We start from the raw sequence: 20,900 nt of genomic DNA, 5'->3' as shown, positions 1-20,900 counted from the left end.
GTTTCCCACAGGCATCTGGTCTGCCGCAGTGAGAACAGGATGCTGAGCTAGATAGGGACGCAGGTGGCGCTGTGGTCTAAACCACTTAGCCTCTTGGGCTTGCCAGTCAGAAGGTCAATAGTTTGAATCCCCAAGATGGGGTGAGCTCCCGTTGCTCTGTCCCAGCTCCTACCAATCTAGCAGTTCGAAAGTATACCAGTGCAAGTAGATAAATAGGTACCGCTGCAGTGGAAAGGTAAACGACGTTTCCATGTGCTCTGGTTTCCGTTTTGGTGCTCTGTTGCACCAGTAGCGGTTTAGTCCTGTTGGCCACATGACCCAGAAAGCTGTCTGTAGACAAATGCCGGCTCCCTCAGCCTAAAAGAAAGATGAGCGCCGCAACCCCATAGTCGCCTTTGACTGGACTTAACCATCCAGGGATCCTTTACCTTTTACCTTTTAGTTACTGATGTAATACAGCAGCTGTTAGATCAGATAAACAGACACATGCAAAGGATACACCCATCTGAAGATTAATTTGCCCAACATCTTCCTGCTTCATAATTTGAAATGGTACCAAACATTCCAATCCACTTTAATAAAAGAAAGTTTGACATTTATGGATGAGAAGGAGAGGTCCTGTTTGATAACTAGCTAAACAGACTGGGGTCTCATGAGTTATCTGTGATCAGCACACAAGTGAGGAAACAGTTAACCGTTGCAAAATATATATGTATGTATGGTCATTTCCTGAGCTGCGGGGTGCTGCCAAAACAACATCTTCTCACTTACTTCCCATCCCATCACATGTGGCTCTTGCATGCTATGAACTACACACCAAAGCAGGTAAGTGCTACTTTGTCATCTAAAACCTACATTCTATGAGATACGTGTGATTTTTCATGTCCCTTGCTTGATCCTAAGTTTTCTTGCAGTGAATTATGTCATGTCTACCGATAAGACCATCACTGATGGCTTAACCAATTGCACATTGCTATCAAAGCAACCTGCGTAACAGCTCGCAATCAACAACTAACTCAGGGAAAGGAACTGTGTTATTAAACAGCCACAAGTATTATTAAGATTAAATTAGGAACTGCTTTTAAAATTAAATTAGTTGTGTATAAGCTGACTATTTTAAAGCAAAGTTTTATTGCATTTAAAACACAAATGATTTAATAAACCTTTCTGAGACAGGCAAACAAATGAAGTAATGATTTGTAGCAATTTTGAAACTGCTGTTCTAGCGGGGAAAGAGTGTGGGAGACAATCATTTCGCACAACCCCTTTAAGAATTATTAGTATGTATCTTTATCAGGAAAGCAACATTTTCAGTCTCTTAATCACCATGAAAGCAGAACTTGGTTGCCTGCAGAATTCAACCGCAATTTTTAAAATCACAGTGCATAAAAGCAAACTGTGCTTATTGTCTCTTACATAGGCTAAAACAGTTCGTCGAAAGCGGCTTTTACAGACAACTCCGGTCTATCCTCTTAATTGTAAAATAATTGCCAATTGCTGACCTATGGAAAATTTCAAGTACAGGAAAGTTTTTACAGTCTTTAGTGCTCCTCTAAGTCCACTTCACCATCTGTGTACCATTTTGGAATTAGCCAATCTGCTTATCTGCCTTTAATGTTATTTTTATTATTAGTTCTTTAATCCATTCTGTACGTAGTGGTTGGAGTTAGGGAGACCTGGCACCCTACACTCAGGCATGAAGCTCACTGATCGATTTGGGGCCAGTCGTTCAAGCTAACCTACCATATTGTGTTGTTATGCAGGTAAAATAGGCTTCTTTAAGTAATGATGAGATAGAAATCTGACAAGATTAAACCCATGTACTCTTCGGCTAGTTGGATACATGCAATAGTTTTTAATTGACTTCTCATGATATTTGTATACTTTCTCTGCTATATCTGGTACATGTGCATACTGACTGGTGTTTAGGCACATCCTTGATGCACGTTATATATATGCTGCACATATATGTATATCTTATAGATCAGGCTTCCTCAACCTTGGCCCTCCAGATGTTTTTGGTTTACAACTCCCATGATCCCTAGCTAGCAGGACCAGTGGTCAGGGATGATGGGAATTGTAGTCTCAAAACATCTGGAGGGCCGAGGTTGAGGAAGCCTGTTATAGGCTGTACAATGGTCTTCTTTCTTTCTTTCTTTCTTTCTTTCTTTCTTTCTTTCTTTCTCCAAACCTTTATTAGGCATTACAGATATAGCCCATCTTAAAAGATCCATATACAAACTTCTAAAAATATATACAAAGAAGCAGCCATATATAGTAACAGAAATTTTCACTGGAGTGTCCTCCCACTAAATCGTGTCATTCACCACTGTGGTTTTCAACCAGTGTGCCGTGGCACCCTGGGGTGCCTTGAATGGTGGTCAGGGGTGCCGCAAGCAACACTAGACTCTGTCCCTCTTTCCTTTCCTCCCTCCTCTGATGCCCTCTCGCTTCTCTGTCTCCCAAAGGCTTGTGTGGCTGTTTGTTGCAGCAGCCCTGCCTACAAGCTGCCCCGGTGAATGGAGCCTCTGCAGCTGGCCAGGGGTGCTTCTCAGACCCCTGTGGGGCAGTTTGAGGAGGCACCTCTCTTTGGGGTGGGGTGGGGTGGGACAGCTCAGAGACCAGCAGCAGCTGTGATTGTCCAGAGGACTCCCAAGGAGAGGAGAGGAGAGGAGAGGAGAGGAGAGGAGAGGAGAGGAGAGGAGAGAGAAGGCTGGGGGAACACTCCACTAGGGAGGGTGTTTGAAAAGGGGTGAGGGGCTGTCGGCTCTGCATAACATAACTGGGCTCCTGGACTCCACAGCTGCAGAAAGAATGTTGGTCAAGGCAGCCATGGTCCCAAAAAGGATGAAAACCTCTGTATTAGTACATAGTTACCTTTGGGGTTTCGCTACGAAACAAATACTTGCAGTACTTGAGTATGATGTAAATATCTTTGCCATCTTCTGCAATTTATTTGTAGAGGACCTCAAATAGCATTTTAGTGTTGTCTCCACCCCCCACCCCTATTATAACCTTGGCTGGTATATTCTTGCAAAACACAGCAGCACCAGGTGCAATGCATTTTGTGGGAAGACTGTGATTTACCATATACATAGTTTCATGAATGAAAAAAAGGAAAGTTTGGGTTCGGATAAGCAAAGTACATCTGTAGGAAACCACATACTGTAGGTAATCAGAATAAACTTCCAGGCAGCTGAAGTTGGAGTAGTCACCCAGGGGAAAGATCATAAGTATAGTCTGAGACCATGTTTGCACCATCAGTTCACACAAGTGGATTCGAAAGAAGAGAATACTTCTTTCACCAGGAATCGTGTGACTTGACCTTCCTGTAGTGAGGATGTCCCCACCAATAAATCTCCTGCAATATTCACTGGTATATACCATAGGTGTGAATATTGCACATTCCTTCTGTGCATGCAAGCCTCCTATGGTACACACAGGAGCAATGCAGATGTGAAGAACAATGCAGGTAATATATTTGTGCTACACCATACACAGTCTGATTGCCTTATACTGCAACTAGTATCATTTTTGTTCTCTTGGTTTCTCATTTTTCCAATATGAAATTCAGTTCTCCATAGTTCTGTAGCATTTTTTTTTAAAAAAAGTTCAGCATTTTAGTGTCTATTTCTCCCAATAAACACAATTTTGTATGCAGTTTTGATGAATGTATAGATTTCTGCAAGCCATTTCTCCTGATATAATGCACCGTTCTATGTAATTTTCACTAATTTCTTCATTTTTATGCACATTTCCCCTGAACATATAGATTTTGGTGGATTTTGAAGGATGGCTGTGGTTCAGTCAGGGCAAATTTGATAGATTTGACTTTAAATATGAGAGAAAAGGCAGCAGCAACCACTTTTCCAGAAGTATTAATTCATTTATGGGTGCAGGACAAGTGACCCAAAGCCTTTGTTCTCTCTTGTCCAAGTTTCCCTTGTTACAAAGTGTATGTGGCAAAAAAGGTGTTTTCAGACTTAACTGCCCCTTGTTGTGTTGGAAACCATCAGAAAGAAAAGCTTTGCCATTTTGAATTGTTATCAGCTTGAAAGAAAGAAGAAAAATCAGTATACGGAAATAAACATCAAATATCAAGCATTTTTAACATAAGAATTAAAATAAAATAGATAAAAAAGAGAAGGAAAAAGATGGAGAATCAGCAGGGTTTTTTTTCCTATCAGCTTTAAAAACCTGTATAAAATTCTTACTTCACAATAACATCCAACTCTTCTACTTTCCATAAACCAACCTTTCCCCCCATAGTCTTCAAACCCTGATACCACAAGTTCTTTTTCCTTGTTGCGAAGAAAGTCCGTAAGGGGTTTCTTGTCATTAATAAATGTCAGTACTGATTTTTCTCTACTTATCATCAGAAAGAAAAGCTGGTGGTGCAGCACCCCTCTGCGAGCTTCTTCTTCCCACCCAGGCAAAATGATTGGTAACAACAAGGGAGGGGCTGGTTGGTAGAGAAGTGGTCACTTCAGAGCTAATTCACATGTTACTTCAGGCTCTACCCCACTCACTGAAGTTGCTCGTTGGCACGAGCAAGATCTAGAAACTACCCGTTAGTTCACAGATCTCAACAGCTAGCACAGCCTTCAGCACTCAAGGGTGTTAGAGATCACCAAAGATAAAAGAGGTAACATTTAGAAATACACAGGCAAGGATGCTTTGCATGCAGTCTACAAACTGCCTGACACTCCATATTGCCAAATTGTAAGGTTTAAATGGAAATCACCTTTCCCCAAGTTTACTCTTTATGGAAACACTAATGAATTTGAAAAGCTTATTTGGTTCAAGTTAAAGCAGGCTTCCTCAACCTCAGCCCTCCAGATGTTTTGAGACTACAATTCCCATCATCCCTGACCACAGGTCCTGCTAGCTAGGGATCATGGGAGTTGTAGGCCAGAAACATCTGGAGGGCCGAGGTTGAGGAAGCCTGAGTTAAAGGCTTGGTCTTGCATGGGTGGGGAACCCTTTTCAGCCCTTACAGACAACCTTCTAGGGACTGCCTACCGGTAAAAGGTGGGACTAGAGGCAGAAGCCGTGGAGGCCACCGCTATAGATGTGGTTCTTATCTTTGTACAGTAGGCTGCATTCTGCCCATGCCAAAATCAGAGGTATCCCACCCACACCATGCATCTCTCCATCTTCCAACCAGGCAAGCAAGAGGCATTATGACAGTTCAATGACACAAGCAAAGGCACCTGAGGAAGGTGGGGAGCATAGACAGTGAGAAGAGTAGTCTACAGAGTTCTGAGGGTCACTTTTGAACCCTTGGAGTTCCAATCCAAGGCCCAATCCAAGACCAGCCTCAGAATTTCCACTTGAGATGAAAAGGCTAAATAGATATCCACCCATTCTGTACTTAATTACAGCCTTGATTTATCCTTCTGAGGCAGCTGATTTATCGCTCTGGGGGCAGTTATCCAGAGTTTTGGAGCACGTTGCCAGCTGTGTATGCTGAGGATACACAGCTCTACTTCTCCTTTACATCTGCAGGTGTGGCAGTGGATGTTCAGGATGTTCAGTATTGCCTCGGTCATGGACTGGGTGAGAGCCAATAAACCGAAGCTCAATCCAGATAAGCCCCATTCAACAAAATTGCATATGCCCAGAGCCGGATTTTGATTTGATGAGGCCCTAAGCTACTGAAGGTAATTGGGCCCTTTATATGTCCAGCTGTCCTTTGTCAACAACAAATTGTCGCTGTTTTTTGTGTTGAATATATGCTATATGGTAATTTATGGAGCTAATAGGTCCATAATAGGTATCTAAAGCCATTTGCACATGTTGCCATGCAACCAGTCCATGCAGAATGTAGGCACCCTATATAGAGAAATGAGCAAATATTTCAAGGAGCAGGCTAGCAGGCGGGGCCCATTATTTACATCATAGGAGCCGACACAACACAAAACAAAACACTGTTGCTGTATGCAGTTTTTATTTTATTTGTTTTTTATCTTATATTTTGGAAATGTACATCCAGGTTTTTTTCCTCTTAAATTTTTTGGGGCCCCCCAAGAGAGTGGGGCCCTAAGCTGTAGCTTGTTTAGCTTACACGTAAATCCGGCACTACATATGCCTCTGAGTTGACGTGTATCAGGTAACAGCCAACTAATTAATACTCAGAGCAGACCCACTGAAATTAAGTCCACTAATTTCAGTGGGTCTACTCTGAGTAGGGACTCTGATAAGGGACTCTTTCTCTTTAGTTTACAGCCATATTTATTGAGCGTATCCGTTTGTTAGCAAAACAGGGTTTAAAGGTTACTTTCAAGTTTCCACTCCAGTTTGTATACAGGTTTTAGCCGTGCACCCTCCAGTGTGTGCTGCACTTTGATACAAATCATTGCAACCACTTCCTCATTGCTCATGGCTTCTGTTTCACAGCTTTACAACACACCCCAGCATTCAAGAGTGAGCAGCGCCCGCGCAGCTGCCACACTGTTTTCAAACCACTCTGCGAGGTGACGGCTCCCACGTGGCAAGTTGTTTGTGTGCAGAGCTGCCATCAGCAGATCAGGCGATCCTCTGCATGATGGCTCTGGGCCTCAAAGGTGAGGCCTTACAGTGCCGCGGAGGAAATCAGCCATTGTCCACTGCACAAAGACAAATGCCGCAGGCTGCAAAGATGGCCGTTCTGTGGCAGCTGCTATATATGCATCAGAATGGAAGGTTTTTATTTTTAGAACACTTGATTCCAGATCATCACTATTTTGGGGTGGGATCCAGAAATGTGCCGGTACATTCTGGTTCCGCAATTAAAGTTGATTTGGTGCTCTTGCTCCTCACACCGTGACCTTTTTGCAGTAAAGAAAGTGACAGGAAAATGCACTGGCTATGCTTGATGAAATATCATATAGCCTCTTTGCAAAGCAATCAGAATGAATGTCTGCGGTATTTAACCTCTCCCCACAAACGTTTATCTAAAAAAAATAAATCAGGATAATTGCTCATAAACAGTAAGTCTGGAAGTGACCTTATCTTTCTTCTCTGATGGCAATCAAAGGAGAGGCTATTTTTCTTTTTGAGGTTGTGTACATACAATGCATTTAAAGCACATGGCTTCTCCTGGGAACTGTAGTTTGTTAAGGGAGCTGGGAATTGTAGCTCTCTTAGGGGTTAACTACAGTCCAGGATTTTTGGGGGGGGAGGATTTTCAATGTAGGTGACAATTAAGCACGATCTCTCTGTGTGTTTGTCTATTGTATATTTTTTGGGCAATTAGGAAGTGGGGTATGGAAATTTCTCAATAATAATGTTGCCAGAAAGATGGTTGTTGGCTCACTCATTCCCGCTAGCATTCTTTCTTTTGCAATATAGTTATATACGTAGTCATCTTGGCTAACCAGGAGTAATTGCTGCCCTTGGATGAAAATTTTCAGTAATGCAGGGGCTATTTACCTTCATTTTGTTCAGAGCCCTGATTCAAGGAAGGAAGGAAGGAAGGAAGGAAGGGTTGAGGTTGATTTTGAACAGAGAAATGGTTGAGGGAAGAAGCTGTTTATCTGCTTCATTTTACTTACAGAGAGTGGCCCACAAAGAAGTATGTGAAGCCCCTGTTCCACTATCCCTCAGCTGGGCACAGTGGAATGCTTCTCGCCATTCCCAGGAAAGGGAGGTCCCCCAGCACATCATAGAGTTAGGTAGAATCTACACACACATATAAAAACACTGTGAAAATGCTTTAAAAAAAAGTTTTGAAAAATGCATTGAATTTTGCATAGCTCATTGTCCCATCCAGTGTCGCATTTGTATATTCCACTTTGCAACACATTTAAAACGTTTTATTAGCAGTTGTGTAGATGAGTCCATATTCTGTGGCCTGCCTCACTGCAAGGCTGTAGGGGCACAAGCTCTTTGTATACATAGAGATCGGGCTGGAAAAGTCCTTAGTCTGTTTGATTTATTGCCACTGAAATTCCAGATCCATCAGGCTAGAATCTAATTTGGCCTGTTTTCCAGCCAGTCCTCCAACCATCTTACCTTCCTTTTGCCCAGCATTACATTCATTCATCTGTTCATCTATTCTGGGCGGCTTCCAACATATATAAAAACATAATAAAACATTTTTAAAAACCTTCCCTATACAGGGCTACCTTCAGATGACACATTGGCTGGTTAACTCCATGCCCTCCAACATTTCTCTGATGAAAATAGACGTACTAAGGAAAAGCGGGACATTTAAGGATCAAATCAGAAACCGGGAGGGACAGCTTCTGTAAATCTGGGACTGTCCCTAGAAAACTTGGAGGGTCTGAACTATCCCCCCCCCCCATTTTTTGTATATGGATCAATGTATATACAAGAAGCAAAAGGGACATAGAAAACTAGATCGGGGTATTACAGAGAGCAAATTCTAGGAAGAAGCACTGGAGCAAACACAGTTCTTATTTCTGTCTCCTCAGAGTATATGCTTATGGACACGTTCTGAAGAAAACACAAGCGAAACGTTACTATGGTTTCCTCCAAGTGATGGATCACTGATCTAATCCTTTTCATTTCTCTAGTGTTAGCATAGTGATTCGGCTATACAGTTGCCCTGTCTCATTGCCTGTGTAATACAATACTCCCTTAAATGGAACTACATTAAGTCCAGCCTAAGTACCTCGTGCCTTTTCACCCACAGGAAATCTCAAAGCCTGTAGGGTGGTGATGCCAATTCTGACAAAGGGTTAAAATGCAAAATGCACTCAAAAAGCATTTCCACGCCTTGCATTTGGCAGTATTTTACCTTCTATGTGGTAACACCAAGCCTGACCACAATGTCCCGTTTTCAACAAAAGGAAAAGTCTGGCGCTTTTCAGTAGACGGCATAGGTTATATGGTTTTCCTGTCCGCTCCACCCTGCCAACCCCCTTTACAATGTAAATAGTTTGCTTGTAAATATATACCGTACTTTTCCACACACACACACCCCGTGTATAAGACCCCCCTATTTTGGGGGACTCAATTTTAAGAAAATGAGGGGAGATGGCCCCAAGTTGTTGAGCCTCTCCCCCCACGCAGCTGCGGGCAGGAAACACTCCCTAGATCATTTCCTGCGCGCAGGAAGGGAGTGTTTCCCTCACGCAGCCGCATCGGGGGAAGCTGCGAGCCGCCAGCCAGCGCTCCCAGATCGCTCCCCGCTTGCTGCGGCATCGGGAGAAGCTGCGTGCCAGTAGCCAGTGCCCCCAGATCACTCCCTGTGCGCAGCAGCAGCTCCCCCCAAGCCACTATCTGTGTATTCGACGACCCCAGTTTTTTGACATGATTTTCGTGTCAAAAAACCTCGTCCAATACACAGAAAAATGCAGTATAGCCAGATCAAATAAAGACACCAGAATGCAAGTGCATGCATTCAGTCACCGAGTAAAAAACAATCCCAGGCCACATTCACACCAACATTTAAAGACCTGCAATGCCACTTTAAACAGCCACAGCTTCCCCCCAAAGCATTCTAGGAACTGTGTAGATTCATAGAATTGTAGAGTTGGAAGGGACCCCGAGGGTCATCTAGTCCAACCCCCTGCAATGCAGGAATCTTTTGCCCAACGTGGGGCTCGAATGCAGCACCCTGAGATTAAGAGTTTCCTGCTCTACTGACTGAGCTATCTCATAGTTTGTTAAAGGTGCTGGGAGCTGGGAGCAGGCTTGTTTTTCCCCTCCCATAGCTATAATTCTCAGAGTGGTTTAGCAATCAATCTCTCTTCACAGGGAACTCTGAGAAATGTAGCTCTGGGATAGGAACAGGGGCCCCCAAGAATTCTCAGCAATAGTCAGGGGTTATGGAATTGAATCAACAACCTAGGGGAGCCACCACAGTGGCCAGCCCTATTTTATGGAGTTTTCAGCCTGAACCCTTCGTGAAGCTGTCCAGGATGCCACTGAATTCCGAACGCCTTGCCTCATCTCAATCTCAGTCTATAATTTTTGCATTGGGTCAGAACTAGGGATGGGCGAGAAACTTGGTTTAGTTTGAATTTCAATATGAACCTAACTAATAATGCACTTCCCAAAACGATATGTGAACCGAAACACAGCTATCTTTTGAAATTCACACTTCTCCAAACTTTGCGATGCAGTTCGCCAATCAAATAACGTGCACAAAAATACATATATCTGTGTGAACAATATATAAAGCACATTATATTAGAGAAGTTTCTTGCAAAACAATGTGCATAATGTGAGATGTTTGCACTAAAGCGCCAACAAATTTTCACATTAACTAGTTAAAATAAATAAATAAATTGCAAGCCGGTGCAGGAATGCGCGAAACTGAAATTAAGATTGGCAGAGTGAGAAACTCAAATTGACATATTCATATATCCTTAGTCAGAATCCTAGAACAGAGCAACTTCATTCGCACCAATCTGAGTGCACCTTGTCCTCAGTAGCTTTTAGCGGCTGATTCGGTGTTCCCAGAAGTGTGTTGTTTGCCAGAAGCGTTATTTGCATAGTTATTTGAGGTTCTGCAGTGAAATGGCTTCTGAACTTTCTTGATGACAATTTGGTGCAACGACCAGGTTATTTTAGTCCTGAACAGCACGTGCATGCTGTCTCTTTGGCACCTGTTGCTTTTGCATCCTTTCGTGTACCACATTCAGAAACAGCCAGGCTCATGCAAATCTTCTTTTGCACCTTTCATCAAAAACATTTGCTGCTTGGGACCCCTTTGGGAGGATGGGCAGGAGAGAAATGCAATAAATCAATAACAATAACTAGGGGATTCACCCCTGCTGGCTCCACTCATCAACCCCCCTGCCCCCCCATTAATGTCCCACAGATTTCTCTTCCCACTCTAAGCTTGCAACTACTAAGATCGCTCTTCACCTCCCAAACCCCATTTCTGAAGCCGCTTCTCCCTCTTATTCTGCATGCCCATGCCTCCCCCTCTCCCAGCATCTATAGTAAGTTCTCCTTTGAGAACTTTGGTTGTTGACTTGACCTGACTCTCCCTTTCCATGGCAGCCATTTTTGTGCCCTCAATCTGTGTGAGCAAATAATAATAATAACAATCAGTGTCTCGCATGCCTGGACAGATGTTTCTTGGTTTGTTTTTAAAACTGTGCACCAGACAGTTTGCACATGATATAATCTATGAAAAAAGGAAGTCAAAAACATCAGCAGTCAAAAACACTCCCTTTATCTTGTGATGCACATGACCCTGTAGAAATATTTCCTGTCGCGCTAGCCTAAATGTTTCATTAAGTGTACTGCCATGTGCTAGTGAGATGCCCACCAAATGGTGGGAATGTGGATGGAAATGAGGCCAGCATGATGGACTGCAGCTGAATACATGGGTGAGTGCACAGACCCAGATCCCCCCCCAATTGTTTTGCATCCTCTTTCTTTCCTTTGACCCATTTACTTCCCGTAAATCCCCTTGGGATTCTTGCCTCTGTCTGCGGCTTGATAAGCACCCTTATTTCAGCTGCCTTCTTCCCTTTCCCCTTTCAGTACTATTCAACTAAAGAGTGTTGTGTTGTGTTGTACTGTTGTACTGTTTTATTGTTATTAGCCGCCCTGAGCCCGGCTTCAGCTGGGGAGGGCGGGATATAAATAAAAAAAATTATTATTATTATTATTCTTCAAAAGCCCTGCATTGTCATCCAATTATTTCTCAGGTAATAGATGCTCGCATCTTTATGCCCGCACTCATTCTTGGCCCTTTGTGGTGTAGCGGTTAAGAACGGTGGACTCATAATCTGGTGAACCAGGTTTGATTCCCCGTTCCTCCATATGCAGCTGCTGGGTGACCTTGGGCCAGTCACACTTCTCTGAAGTCTCTCAGTCTCACTCACCTCACAGAGTGTTTGTTGTGGGGGAGGAAGGGAAAGGAGAATGTTAGCCGCTTTGAGACTCCTTCGGGTAGTGATAAAGCGGGATATCAAATCCAAACTCTTCTTCTTCTTCTTCTTAGCTTCCAGGTCTATTAAGGATGACAGCTTTTGCACCTGTCCTTAGTGGGCAGTTAGTTGCTAAACATGCAAATAAGATTGAGGTGACAGTGGTGATTGGTGGACTGGTTGCTGTTGTAAAAAGGGCATAGCTATCTCTCTTAAGCAATCTGCATGGCGGATGGACGTGTGTAATGAATATCGTGAAATGCATCCGTCTATGTGTATGAGGACCATCTTGAGAAGGACAATTATTTCAGCTGCAGTTCTCCTCCCTCACATCCTTTCCCTTTCTTGCCTGATTGCTACTTCACTCATTCATCTGTTGGACCCAGCAACGGATTGCACAAAAGGAAAGGTCTTTGGCCACCAGTTCTGGTCTTCAGAATTCAACTTCAGTCGGGGAATGTGATAGATATAGCTTACTCTTGGGTAAGGGGTGGCCTATGACTGCTTCTTCTTTTTCTGACAGCCACAGGCTACTTCCAAGGTCTTGGACTTAGATGCCTTGCTTCAAAATCCAAAGCACTATTATTTTAAAAAGCAAAACACTGTTCTATCTAAAGATCCCTGCATTGCAGGGGTTTGGACTAGATAACCCTCGTGGTCTCTTCCAACGCTACAATTCTGAGATTCTGTCTTGTATATACACAAAGCCTTCTATCTGGATGTTTTCTTTTGCCCCGTTTTTCTCTGAGAGACACATTATGGTTTCTCATAAATAAAATGAATTAATCATGCAAATAACAGAACAAAATGTTTCCCCTGTAAATGAATGTTTTGAATCTCTTCACATTTTTTTCTAACAATGTGTCAATGTACTTCTAACAGTGAAACCAACAAGCCAACATCTTGTTGTCAACTATGTTTGAAACATTAACGTATTTCGGTGAAAAAGTACTTCGGCCTTTAGAAAATCTCGTGCTGGCCCAGACCTTTTTAAATGTGCAAGCAATTGGATAAATAAATCCACAACTGTTCTAGGACTCAGCTATATAGCTGCAAATAAAACGTTTTAAGTGTATTTTAAGTGCAATACACAATGTGACATTACATGGAGATGGTGAGCCTTATGGAAAATTCAATATATTTTAAAAAACTTTTTTTAAGAAAGTATTTTCAGAATGGTTTTTATATGTGTGTAGATTCCACCCTAGACTTACCATTTTCATATTGCCGATTACTGTCTGAAAGAGCAGCGGATATACAAATCAGGTGTATTTGCAGAACTGGCAGCAGCAGGGTCATATGTTAAGGCGTGGTCCAACAGAGGAAACCACATCCAAGCTTCCTTTCACATCTCTCTCCCCCCGCCTCCCCACATGCAAGTGCTATACTTCATTTGGTTTCTCTCAAGCAGCACAAATAGATATGAGACAAAAACACAGAGTGTGTTATGTCTTAGAATGTTACACCAGAAATAGCTGGTGCAAGTCTCAGCACCTGGTTCAGCCTGTGCCTAGGACCCCACTTCTGGGCTTTGTTGTGGGGAAGGCAGCATCACATCAAAGAGGCAATAATTTCCGCAGAATGGGCCTTGTGATGTCTAAGAGGCATTGCGAGGGATGTGATTTCACAGTGAGCATCTGCAACAGAGCAAGCTGCCTCCTGTACTCTGAATAGTTGCATGGAAGAGGGGAAATCTGAAAGGTCTCACTTTTAGAGCCCTTAAATCAGAGGTTGCCTATCTTTTTGGACCAGCGAGCACATTCTGAATTTTGAGAAAGTGCTGGGGCGCTGTCACAAAATAGCTGGTGTGTGTGGCATAACACAAAACTAGAGAGGCAGCCACTCCCGCCATCCATGGTAAGACAGCTATGTCCTGCTGGTCCTGACTAATAATAATAATAATAATAATAATAATAATAATAATAATTCTATTATTTATACCCCACACATCTGACTGGGTTTCCCCAGCCACTCTGGGAGGCTCCCAACAGAATATTAAAAACACGATAAAACATCAAACATTAAAAACTTCCCTTGACAGGGCTACCTTCAGATTTCTTCTAAAAGTCAGACAGTTGTTTATTTCCTTGACATCTGATGGGAGGGCGTTCCACAGGGCGGCTGCCACTACCGAGAAGGCCCTCTGCCTGGAGGAGGTCACACCATATTTCACATAACACATACAATCACACACGCACGCGCGCACACACACACACACACTGCTGCTGCCTAAAAGCAACAGAGAACATTTCTCAGTACCAGGGAAAAACACACAAGGTGGCTAAACCACACTCCCTCTCATTTCACAGAAATCACTTAGAAGGTACCTGCACATTTTGCCACATAACTTTCTTTTTAGAAAACCTAGAGACTTACTTTAAAAAAGAAAGCAAGCAAGCAAGAAAGAAACAGCCTTGAGCCGAGGGGCAGCAGTGAAATCTATATGGGCAGCAGCTTAGTGACCCCTGCCCTAAATGTTGGCATGTGTAGCTTGCTTATCATTTGAGGGATGCAGAAAGAGGAACCTTCCAAATCCTCCCTTCTATACAACTGTTAAAAGTTATGTATGATAACAGTACAGGAAGCTTGCGCCACCCCTCTGCATTACTTTACAGTGTTCCTTTGCAGAATGAAGCAGCAAGATGAAGCGACTTTTCACCACTAGTGTAGGCTCTCCAGCCTGCCATCTGGTGTGAAGGTTCAGGTATTTACCTGCTTCTTGCAAAAAGCTGCCTGCTATTTCAAGCAGCGAGCATTTTCATCAAAGAAGCATCCCTTGACCTGTTCCAAGCAGCAAGCTAGTGCACCTCCTCTTGAGTAGGTCTTAGAGCGGGTGCACTGAATTAGCTGTCTCCTTTCTAAGCTCAAAAGCCAATACATTTAATTTCAGTACGATGATGGCATAGTATCTCAGTAAATATCAACAGTGTGCTCACACCCTGAGTCCAGAATGACAGTTCTGGTCACTCCATTAGCTATATAATGTTTAATATTTAGCATTTAATCTTTTCTAATAAAATGCGCTTGTGCATGACTCAAGTTGTAGCACAATGATATGATGCTTTTCATCAAAAGATCCGCACTGTGGTTTGAAGATTTCATTACTTAATCAGTAGCTGTGAGGTTATTTTTTGGTCAGTTTAATTTACTTTGCATTTGTCAACACACAGATGTCATATGAAGTCAGATATATGGGGCGGAAATCTCTGCCTTTTACATCTTTGGCTTAATCTCTGAGGTTGACCTTTCTGTTTTGGCAATAAATGGTGTATGGTTATAATCGCTGCCATCTTCAGTATTGGTTACGTGAAGAAAGGAAGCAATCTGTCACTTGACCAATGCAAAGAAACCGCAACAAAGTCTGCTTAACTGATGGACCCTTTCCAGTCCTGTCATTCTGTGGTGGTGGTAGTAAATTGCCAGGAACCCAACAAGTCTTTCATTACAGGCAGATCAGCCCCGAATTCTTTACAAATGTTGGTGAAAATGTACCTTTGTCAACCTGGTTGGTTCTAGTTCCACTGAAACTGGACCGGTTCAACAGAGAAACATTAAGGATTTGGGGCCACGTATGCCAAAACGTCTGAGCTTCCTAAATGGTGGAACTTCTCAGCTTCCTAAATTGGATGTTTTATTCAAACCGTAGGTTAAAAATAATGATTTAGTAACTTTTAAAAATGTCTTCTCTACCCACAATAAATCCTCACCCCAAACTGAGCCATCTAGGTATGCGGGTACAAGAGGGGGGTGGTTCTGGTCTGACACTACCTTTAAACACGCTCATAGACTTGGGACCTGTGCATTCTCTCACATCAAATGCCCCTATATTGCTCTTGCTTCAGCAGTGAAGCAGCTCAGAATGAGAGGAAAGGAGACTTCCAATCCAGACAGACCCACCCATCCTCCCCCAGGGCTGCACAAGTAGATGGAACAGGCAGCCACCCAAGTGCCTGCTTAGCTGCACATGAGCTTTTTGGAAGGAAGAGGTAGCAAATGGAAGTATCTGAGAGTTGGCTAGGGACCCAGACAACTAGTGTGGAGATCTCTAGTCCTGGGGACGCCGAGATCTGATGGCTCCTAGGGCATTGGCAGTGCAAAGCTCTGCTGGGAGGCCCTGCACTCCTTGCTCCTCATCTGCAGAATGAAACCTCAGGTTTTGAGGTCTGGGCATGGCTGAGCCATGGCATTCTGCCATCATTTGAGGGGATGTGGGCAGTACCTGGGGAGAGCGCCTTCTCACCTGTGGTACCCTGCATGCAGAATTTTCTCATCAAAAGGAGAATTCTTAATTAAGTCTTAAATAATTAAGTGAAAGCTTTCAATCTCTTGAGGTTTTTAATTCCTACTGAAATACACACAGAGTCCTACCTCCCCCGAAACATCTTTCCCATTCATTGCAGTGGACAGGCCAGCTCATGGCATTCAACCCTTTGAGTATACACTGATCAGCCCCTCCGTGCTACCTAACTATGTATTATTAAGTAGAAAATAATTATAATAAAAGCAATTATTTTTATATCATCCAATATAATCTCAGGGTGTGCCTATTGATGCAATATTGCATTTTTGCACTGCTTGTGTTTGTATTATGTTCATAGCAGGAACAACTTGCTTTTGCATTTTACTTATGACAGCAACATCAGGTATAAGAATCATGTAAGTATTTTTTACTCAACAATCTGAAGATATCACAGTATTGCATAATAGTAAGATATAAGGGCAACTTGGTGGTGGTGGTGATTTTATATAGCTGGAAATGGATTTAGCCATAAAGGAAGCTGGAAAGTCGATGTGAATTGTTGCTACATGTTGTTTTCACTTATCTCTTCTCCACCCTAGGTTGCAGACCTCAGTCACATGACAGAATTCTGCAGAGGCTCAAGCGCCAACAAGCCCATCATACAAAATGCATTTAAATAGTACCAATTCAACTCTGGACAACGCAACCATTAACATGCTCCAGAACAAAGTCATCATGGTTGCCTTGCCAGTTGTGTACTCCCTGACAGCAATCATCAGCATCCCTGGAAACGTTTTCTCCCTCTGGATACTCTTCTTCCACATCAAGCCCAGAACCACCTCGGTCATCTTCATGATTAATCTTAGCATCACCGATCTTGCGCTGGCTTCCTGTTTCCCCTTCCAAATTATATATCACTATGGTGGGAACAACTGGACTTTCGGCAGGCGCACGTGCAGCTTCGTCACGGTGATGTTTTACGCAAACATGTATTGCTCCATAATCACTATGACCTGCATCAGCTTGGAGCGATACTTGGGAGTGGTAAAACCAATGACGTCCCAGAAATGGAGAAGAAAGAGATACGCGATTGCCTGCTGCCTTGGAATGTGGTTTCTTGTTCTGTTAGCCCTATGGCCATTGGAAGCGGAAGACCTGACTTTCGAAGTGAAAGAACTGAACATTATCACATGCTTCGATGTGCTTAAGTGGAAAATGCTTCCTAGTATTGGGGCATGGGCAGCTTTCCTTTTACTGCCCTTCTTCTTCTTCTTCTTGCTCCCGTTTATAGTGACCATAATCTGCTACTTTAGCATTATTCGGAAGCTGATCCAGGCCTCTAAGAAATATGGCAATGGGCAGAAGAACCGATCTATCTACTTGGCCACCATAGTTGTCTTGGTGTTCATCATTTGTTTTGCTCCCAACAACTTTGTCCTGCTGGTGCACATCATCAGCCGCCTCCGTAAACAGGAAGGCTACTACTACATTTACAAACTCACCTTGTGCCTCAGCTGCCTCAACAACTGCATTGATCCATTCATTTACTACTTTGCATCCAAGGAGTTCTATCAAACATTCATGCAGGTGATCGGCAAGAAGGTACCTCTGACGGAAAGCTGGGAAAGTAGAAGGGAAAGCATGTTCTCTGCCAGGACGACGTCGGCAAGATCAATGTCAAGCGGACACGCGGAAGGGGTGGCGGAACATAGACCATGTTTGCAAAGAAGTGAAAGTGTGTTTTGACACCGGGGTTCAAATGGGAAGCGGGTGCCATCTTTGCTCCGTAAAATGAAACCATAGCACTGGTGTCACTGAATGAAGCCACTGCTGGTGTCTTTGGAAGGTATAGATATCAAGGAACACCTTGACTTGCGCACCAAAGGCAGAACTACATGTTACTGGAGAGACAGGGTGCTGCTCCCCTCAAATGGCATTATTTTTATTATTTATTAAATATCCATCCAAATATTATGTTCTCCCCAAACCTCCCTTAAAAGGCAGTAAGCTAATCATGTGAAGAAATGTCATTGTGCCATGCATTTCAGTGCCTGCCTCAACATCACCTAGTGATATGGGACCAGGGTGGAAAAACTATGATATGATGGCAAGGGATAAGTAATATAAATTATGAGGGACTGGAGTAGAGTTTGAGACAGGGTTACGGCCTTTTGTGGCAGCCCAAATGTGCTGTAATGTGGAGTTCTGTCCTAAGGAACCAATTCTAAAAAGGCATTCACTTACTGGCTGAAAATAAATGTTTAGCATTCACCACTTTCACATCTCTTTTCAGCTCATGGCAGTCAAGCCATTTGCAACTCAATCCTCTCTGTTTTGACATATTGTGGCTATAGTATCTAGGAAATCTACTTTATGGAGATCTTAATATTAAGCTTGAAAGTGACGCCAAAGGTCAGTAACACCTTCACCCACTTACTTAAGTATGAAACATTCAATGGCTGCACTTTTGTATGTGTACAAATACAAGCTCCATTGTCTCTTGAATTATTCTTTTTTTAAAAAAAAATCATTTCCGGCCTTGCTTCTAAGTTTGAGTAATTGTTTTTAATTTCCAATTTTAATTTCCACTTAATGTTGACAATTTGGTCAACAGAACTTTCAAGCTTAATATGGAGGGATCAATAAAGTATATTTCCTTGTTTCATAGACAAGTCAGTGAGTGCAAGCACTACTGACCTTTGGTGGCACTGTAAACAAAAATATTAAGACTCACTAGGCAGTCTTACACGAGATTTAAACTGAGATATGAGATTTCATATTAAGTGTTTCATTGATGGAATAAGTAAAGGTGTGGCTCATTCCACAGCTGCAATCTTTTCAGAAATCTTCTGGATGATAAGTGCAACAAACAGAGCTAGAAACTAGAAGTGTGAGGACCCTCCAATGTATAATTCATGGTTGTATAAAATGTGAATCTGAGCTGAGTTTAACCCTGTAGCTAATTTTAGAAGTTGCTGAAGCCATTTATAAGATTCTAGTCCTAACTAAAGGTGAATGTTTTGTAAGTTTTTCAGTTCTTTGAAAGTACAATGTTGGGATTTTCTGGGTGTGTGTTTTTCCTATTAAAATCAATATACTGTGGTAAAAAATGGTGAATGATGTCAATTTCATGAGCAGAATTCATTTAATTACATGAAGTGCTTAGAAAAAAAATAGGCTGTATTCCTTTACCCAAGCTTTGCTGGAAGTAACCTCCCATGAGCTCAATGGGACTTATTTCTGAGTAGACAAGACATTGTAGGATTGCACTTTATTATCCTGAGCCAGTTATCCAAAGAAAAAGTTTGCTTGCTTTTAAGTGTGCGCGTGTATGTGTGATAATTTCAAAAGTCCAAACTTCCACTTGTCCCATGTCTAGAAAGCATGGGTCTGAGCTGTTTTCCACTCGACCTATGCTTCCTAGGCATGGGACCAAACAATTTCCCCCTTGCCCCACTCCTTACCCATGGAAAACCAGCTCTTTAAGCAAACAGTAATCTGTGGAAACCCCGATTGCTGTTTGCTCCAATTGAGCACTAAAGAGAAGTTTTCCCTGGGTGATAGGAAGCAGCGGGTAATGTTACTGCAGTGGACACCTTGTAGAAAAGGTAGCACAGGCATGTCTGAATGGTACTTCACAGACATGCAGACAAGCAATGCATGGGGGAAGGCTCAGTGACAAAACATGTGTTTCTCACACAGAAAATCCTGAGTTCAATACGCAGCCTTTCTGAGTAGCACTAGGAACAGCTCCATCTGAAGTCCTGGTGGTTGTTGCTGGTCACCTCTGCAGACAGAGTTAGATGGGTCAGTTGTCTGAATAGAACTCCCCTTCTTTCTCACAAAACCCACCCATGGTTACCTCCCCACCATGCCCAGCTTTCTTAATTTCAGGAAGTGTGTGTGTGTGTGTGTGTTTATATAGACTCAGTGCACTTTCAGACTCTCACTATTTTCAGGTGGGGTTTGTTAACATACTGGGCTGAGCAATCATAGCATACCTTCCAAGTGTGACGTTTTCCCAGGAACCAGTCCCAGAATTACAAAAGCCAACCCGGCTTCTCATTTGATCCTGGAATGTCCCTATTTCCCCTGCCACTGCTGCTGCCGAGGAGAAGGAGGAATCAGTGTGTGTCCTGAGCAGTGGCAGCAAAGGGAGCATCCCATTGCTTCTCTGTGGCCTTTCTATGGCTGTTGCTGCTGGCCTACCCACTTCAGCAGCTCGTAGTGGTTGCTGGAGAGCAGGTGAGGAGGTGAGGTTGCTGCCACCAAGGCCCAGCCCTGCGTGAAGAAGAAGAAGAAGAGTTTGGATTTGATATCCTGCTTTATCGCTACCCTAAGGAGTCTCAAAGTGGCTAACATTCTCCTTTCCCTTCCTCCCCCACAAGAAACACTCTGTGAGGTGAGTGGGGCTGAGAGACTTCAGAGAAGTGTGACTAGCCCAAGGTCACCCAGCAGCTGCATGTGGAGGAGCGGAGACGCGAACCCGGTTCCCCAGATTACGAGTCTATTGCTCTTAACCACTACACCAAACTGGCTCTGAGGGAGAGGCAGAGGGCAGGGCCACCCTGGGTATCCATGTCTAATCTTGCCCCTTCCTAAAACTTATTTATCTCTGTGTGTTTGTAAATCTACCAAAGAATAAAATAAAATAAAATCAGAATTAAGGGGTTTTCTCAGGATGGCACAGGGCATGTGTGCTGAGTCCCATGTGATGGTGGCGAATTGCCCTTCTTCTGATAGGAAATGCTTGGGGGGGGGACAAAAAATGGCAGGGTTGAGATGGGGAGTTGGGGTACAGTAAGAAATGTCCCTATCTGAAG

The 20,900-nt window shown here is 43.1% G+C and overlaps 1 protein-coding gene across 2 annotated transcripts; it reads left to right on the top strand.

Moving 5' to 3' along the window:
• The first annotated feature begins 670 nt into the window (after positions 1-670).
• LOC310761181 (P2Y purinoceptor 8-like) lies at positions 671-19,187 on the top strand. Of its 2 annotated transcripts, none has more exons than XM_083610953.1 (2): positions 671-825; positions 16,677-19,187. In XM_083610953.1, exon 2 carries the CDS (start codon positions 16,744-16,746, stop codon positions 17,821-17,823), a length of 1,080 nt encoding a protein of 359 aa, XP_083467079.1. In that variant the 5' UTR covers positions 671-825; positions 16,677-16,743; the 3' UTR covers positions 17,824-19,187. The 2 variants fall into 2 exon arrangements, with proteins under 2 accessions (XP_083467079.1, XP_083467078.1); XM_083610952.1 differs by lacking the exon at positions 671-825 and adding an exon at positions 11,167-11,291.
• The last annotated feature ends 1,713 nt before the right edge of the window (positions 19,188-20,900 follow it).

Source organism: Podarcis filfolensis, assembly GCF_964270895.1.
Source record: "Podarcis filfolensis genome assembly, chromosome: 4".
Taxonomy (NCBI): domain Eukaryota; kingdom Metazoa; phylum Chordata; class Lepidosauria; order Squamata; family Lacertidae; genus Podarcis; species Podarcis filfolensis.
Note: the sequence above shows the minus strand (reverse complement) of the source record. Positions and strands in the feature narration are given on the sequence as shown.

What these genes read in the sequence shown, in the direction of transcription:
- LOC310761181 (XM_083610953.1), top strand. Translation starts at nt 16,744, where the DNA reads ATGCATTTAAATAGTACCAATTCAACTCTGGACAACGCAACCATTAAC.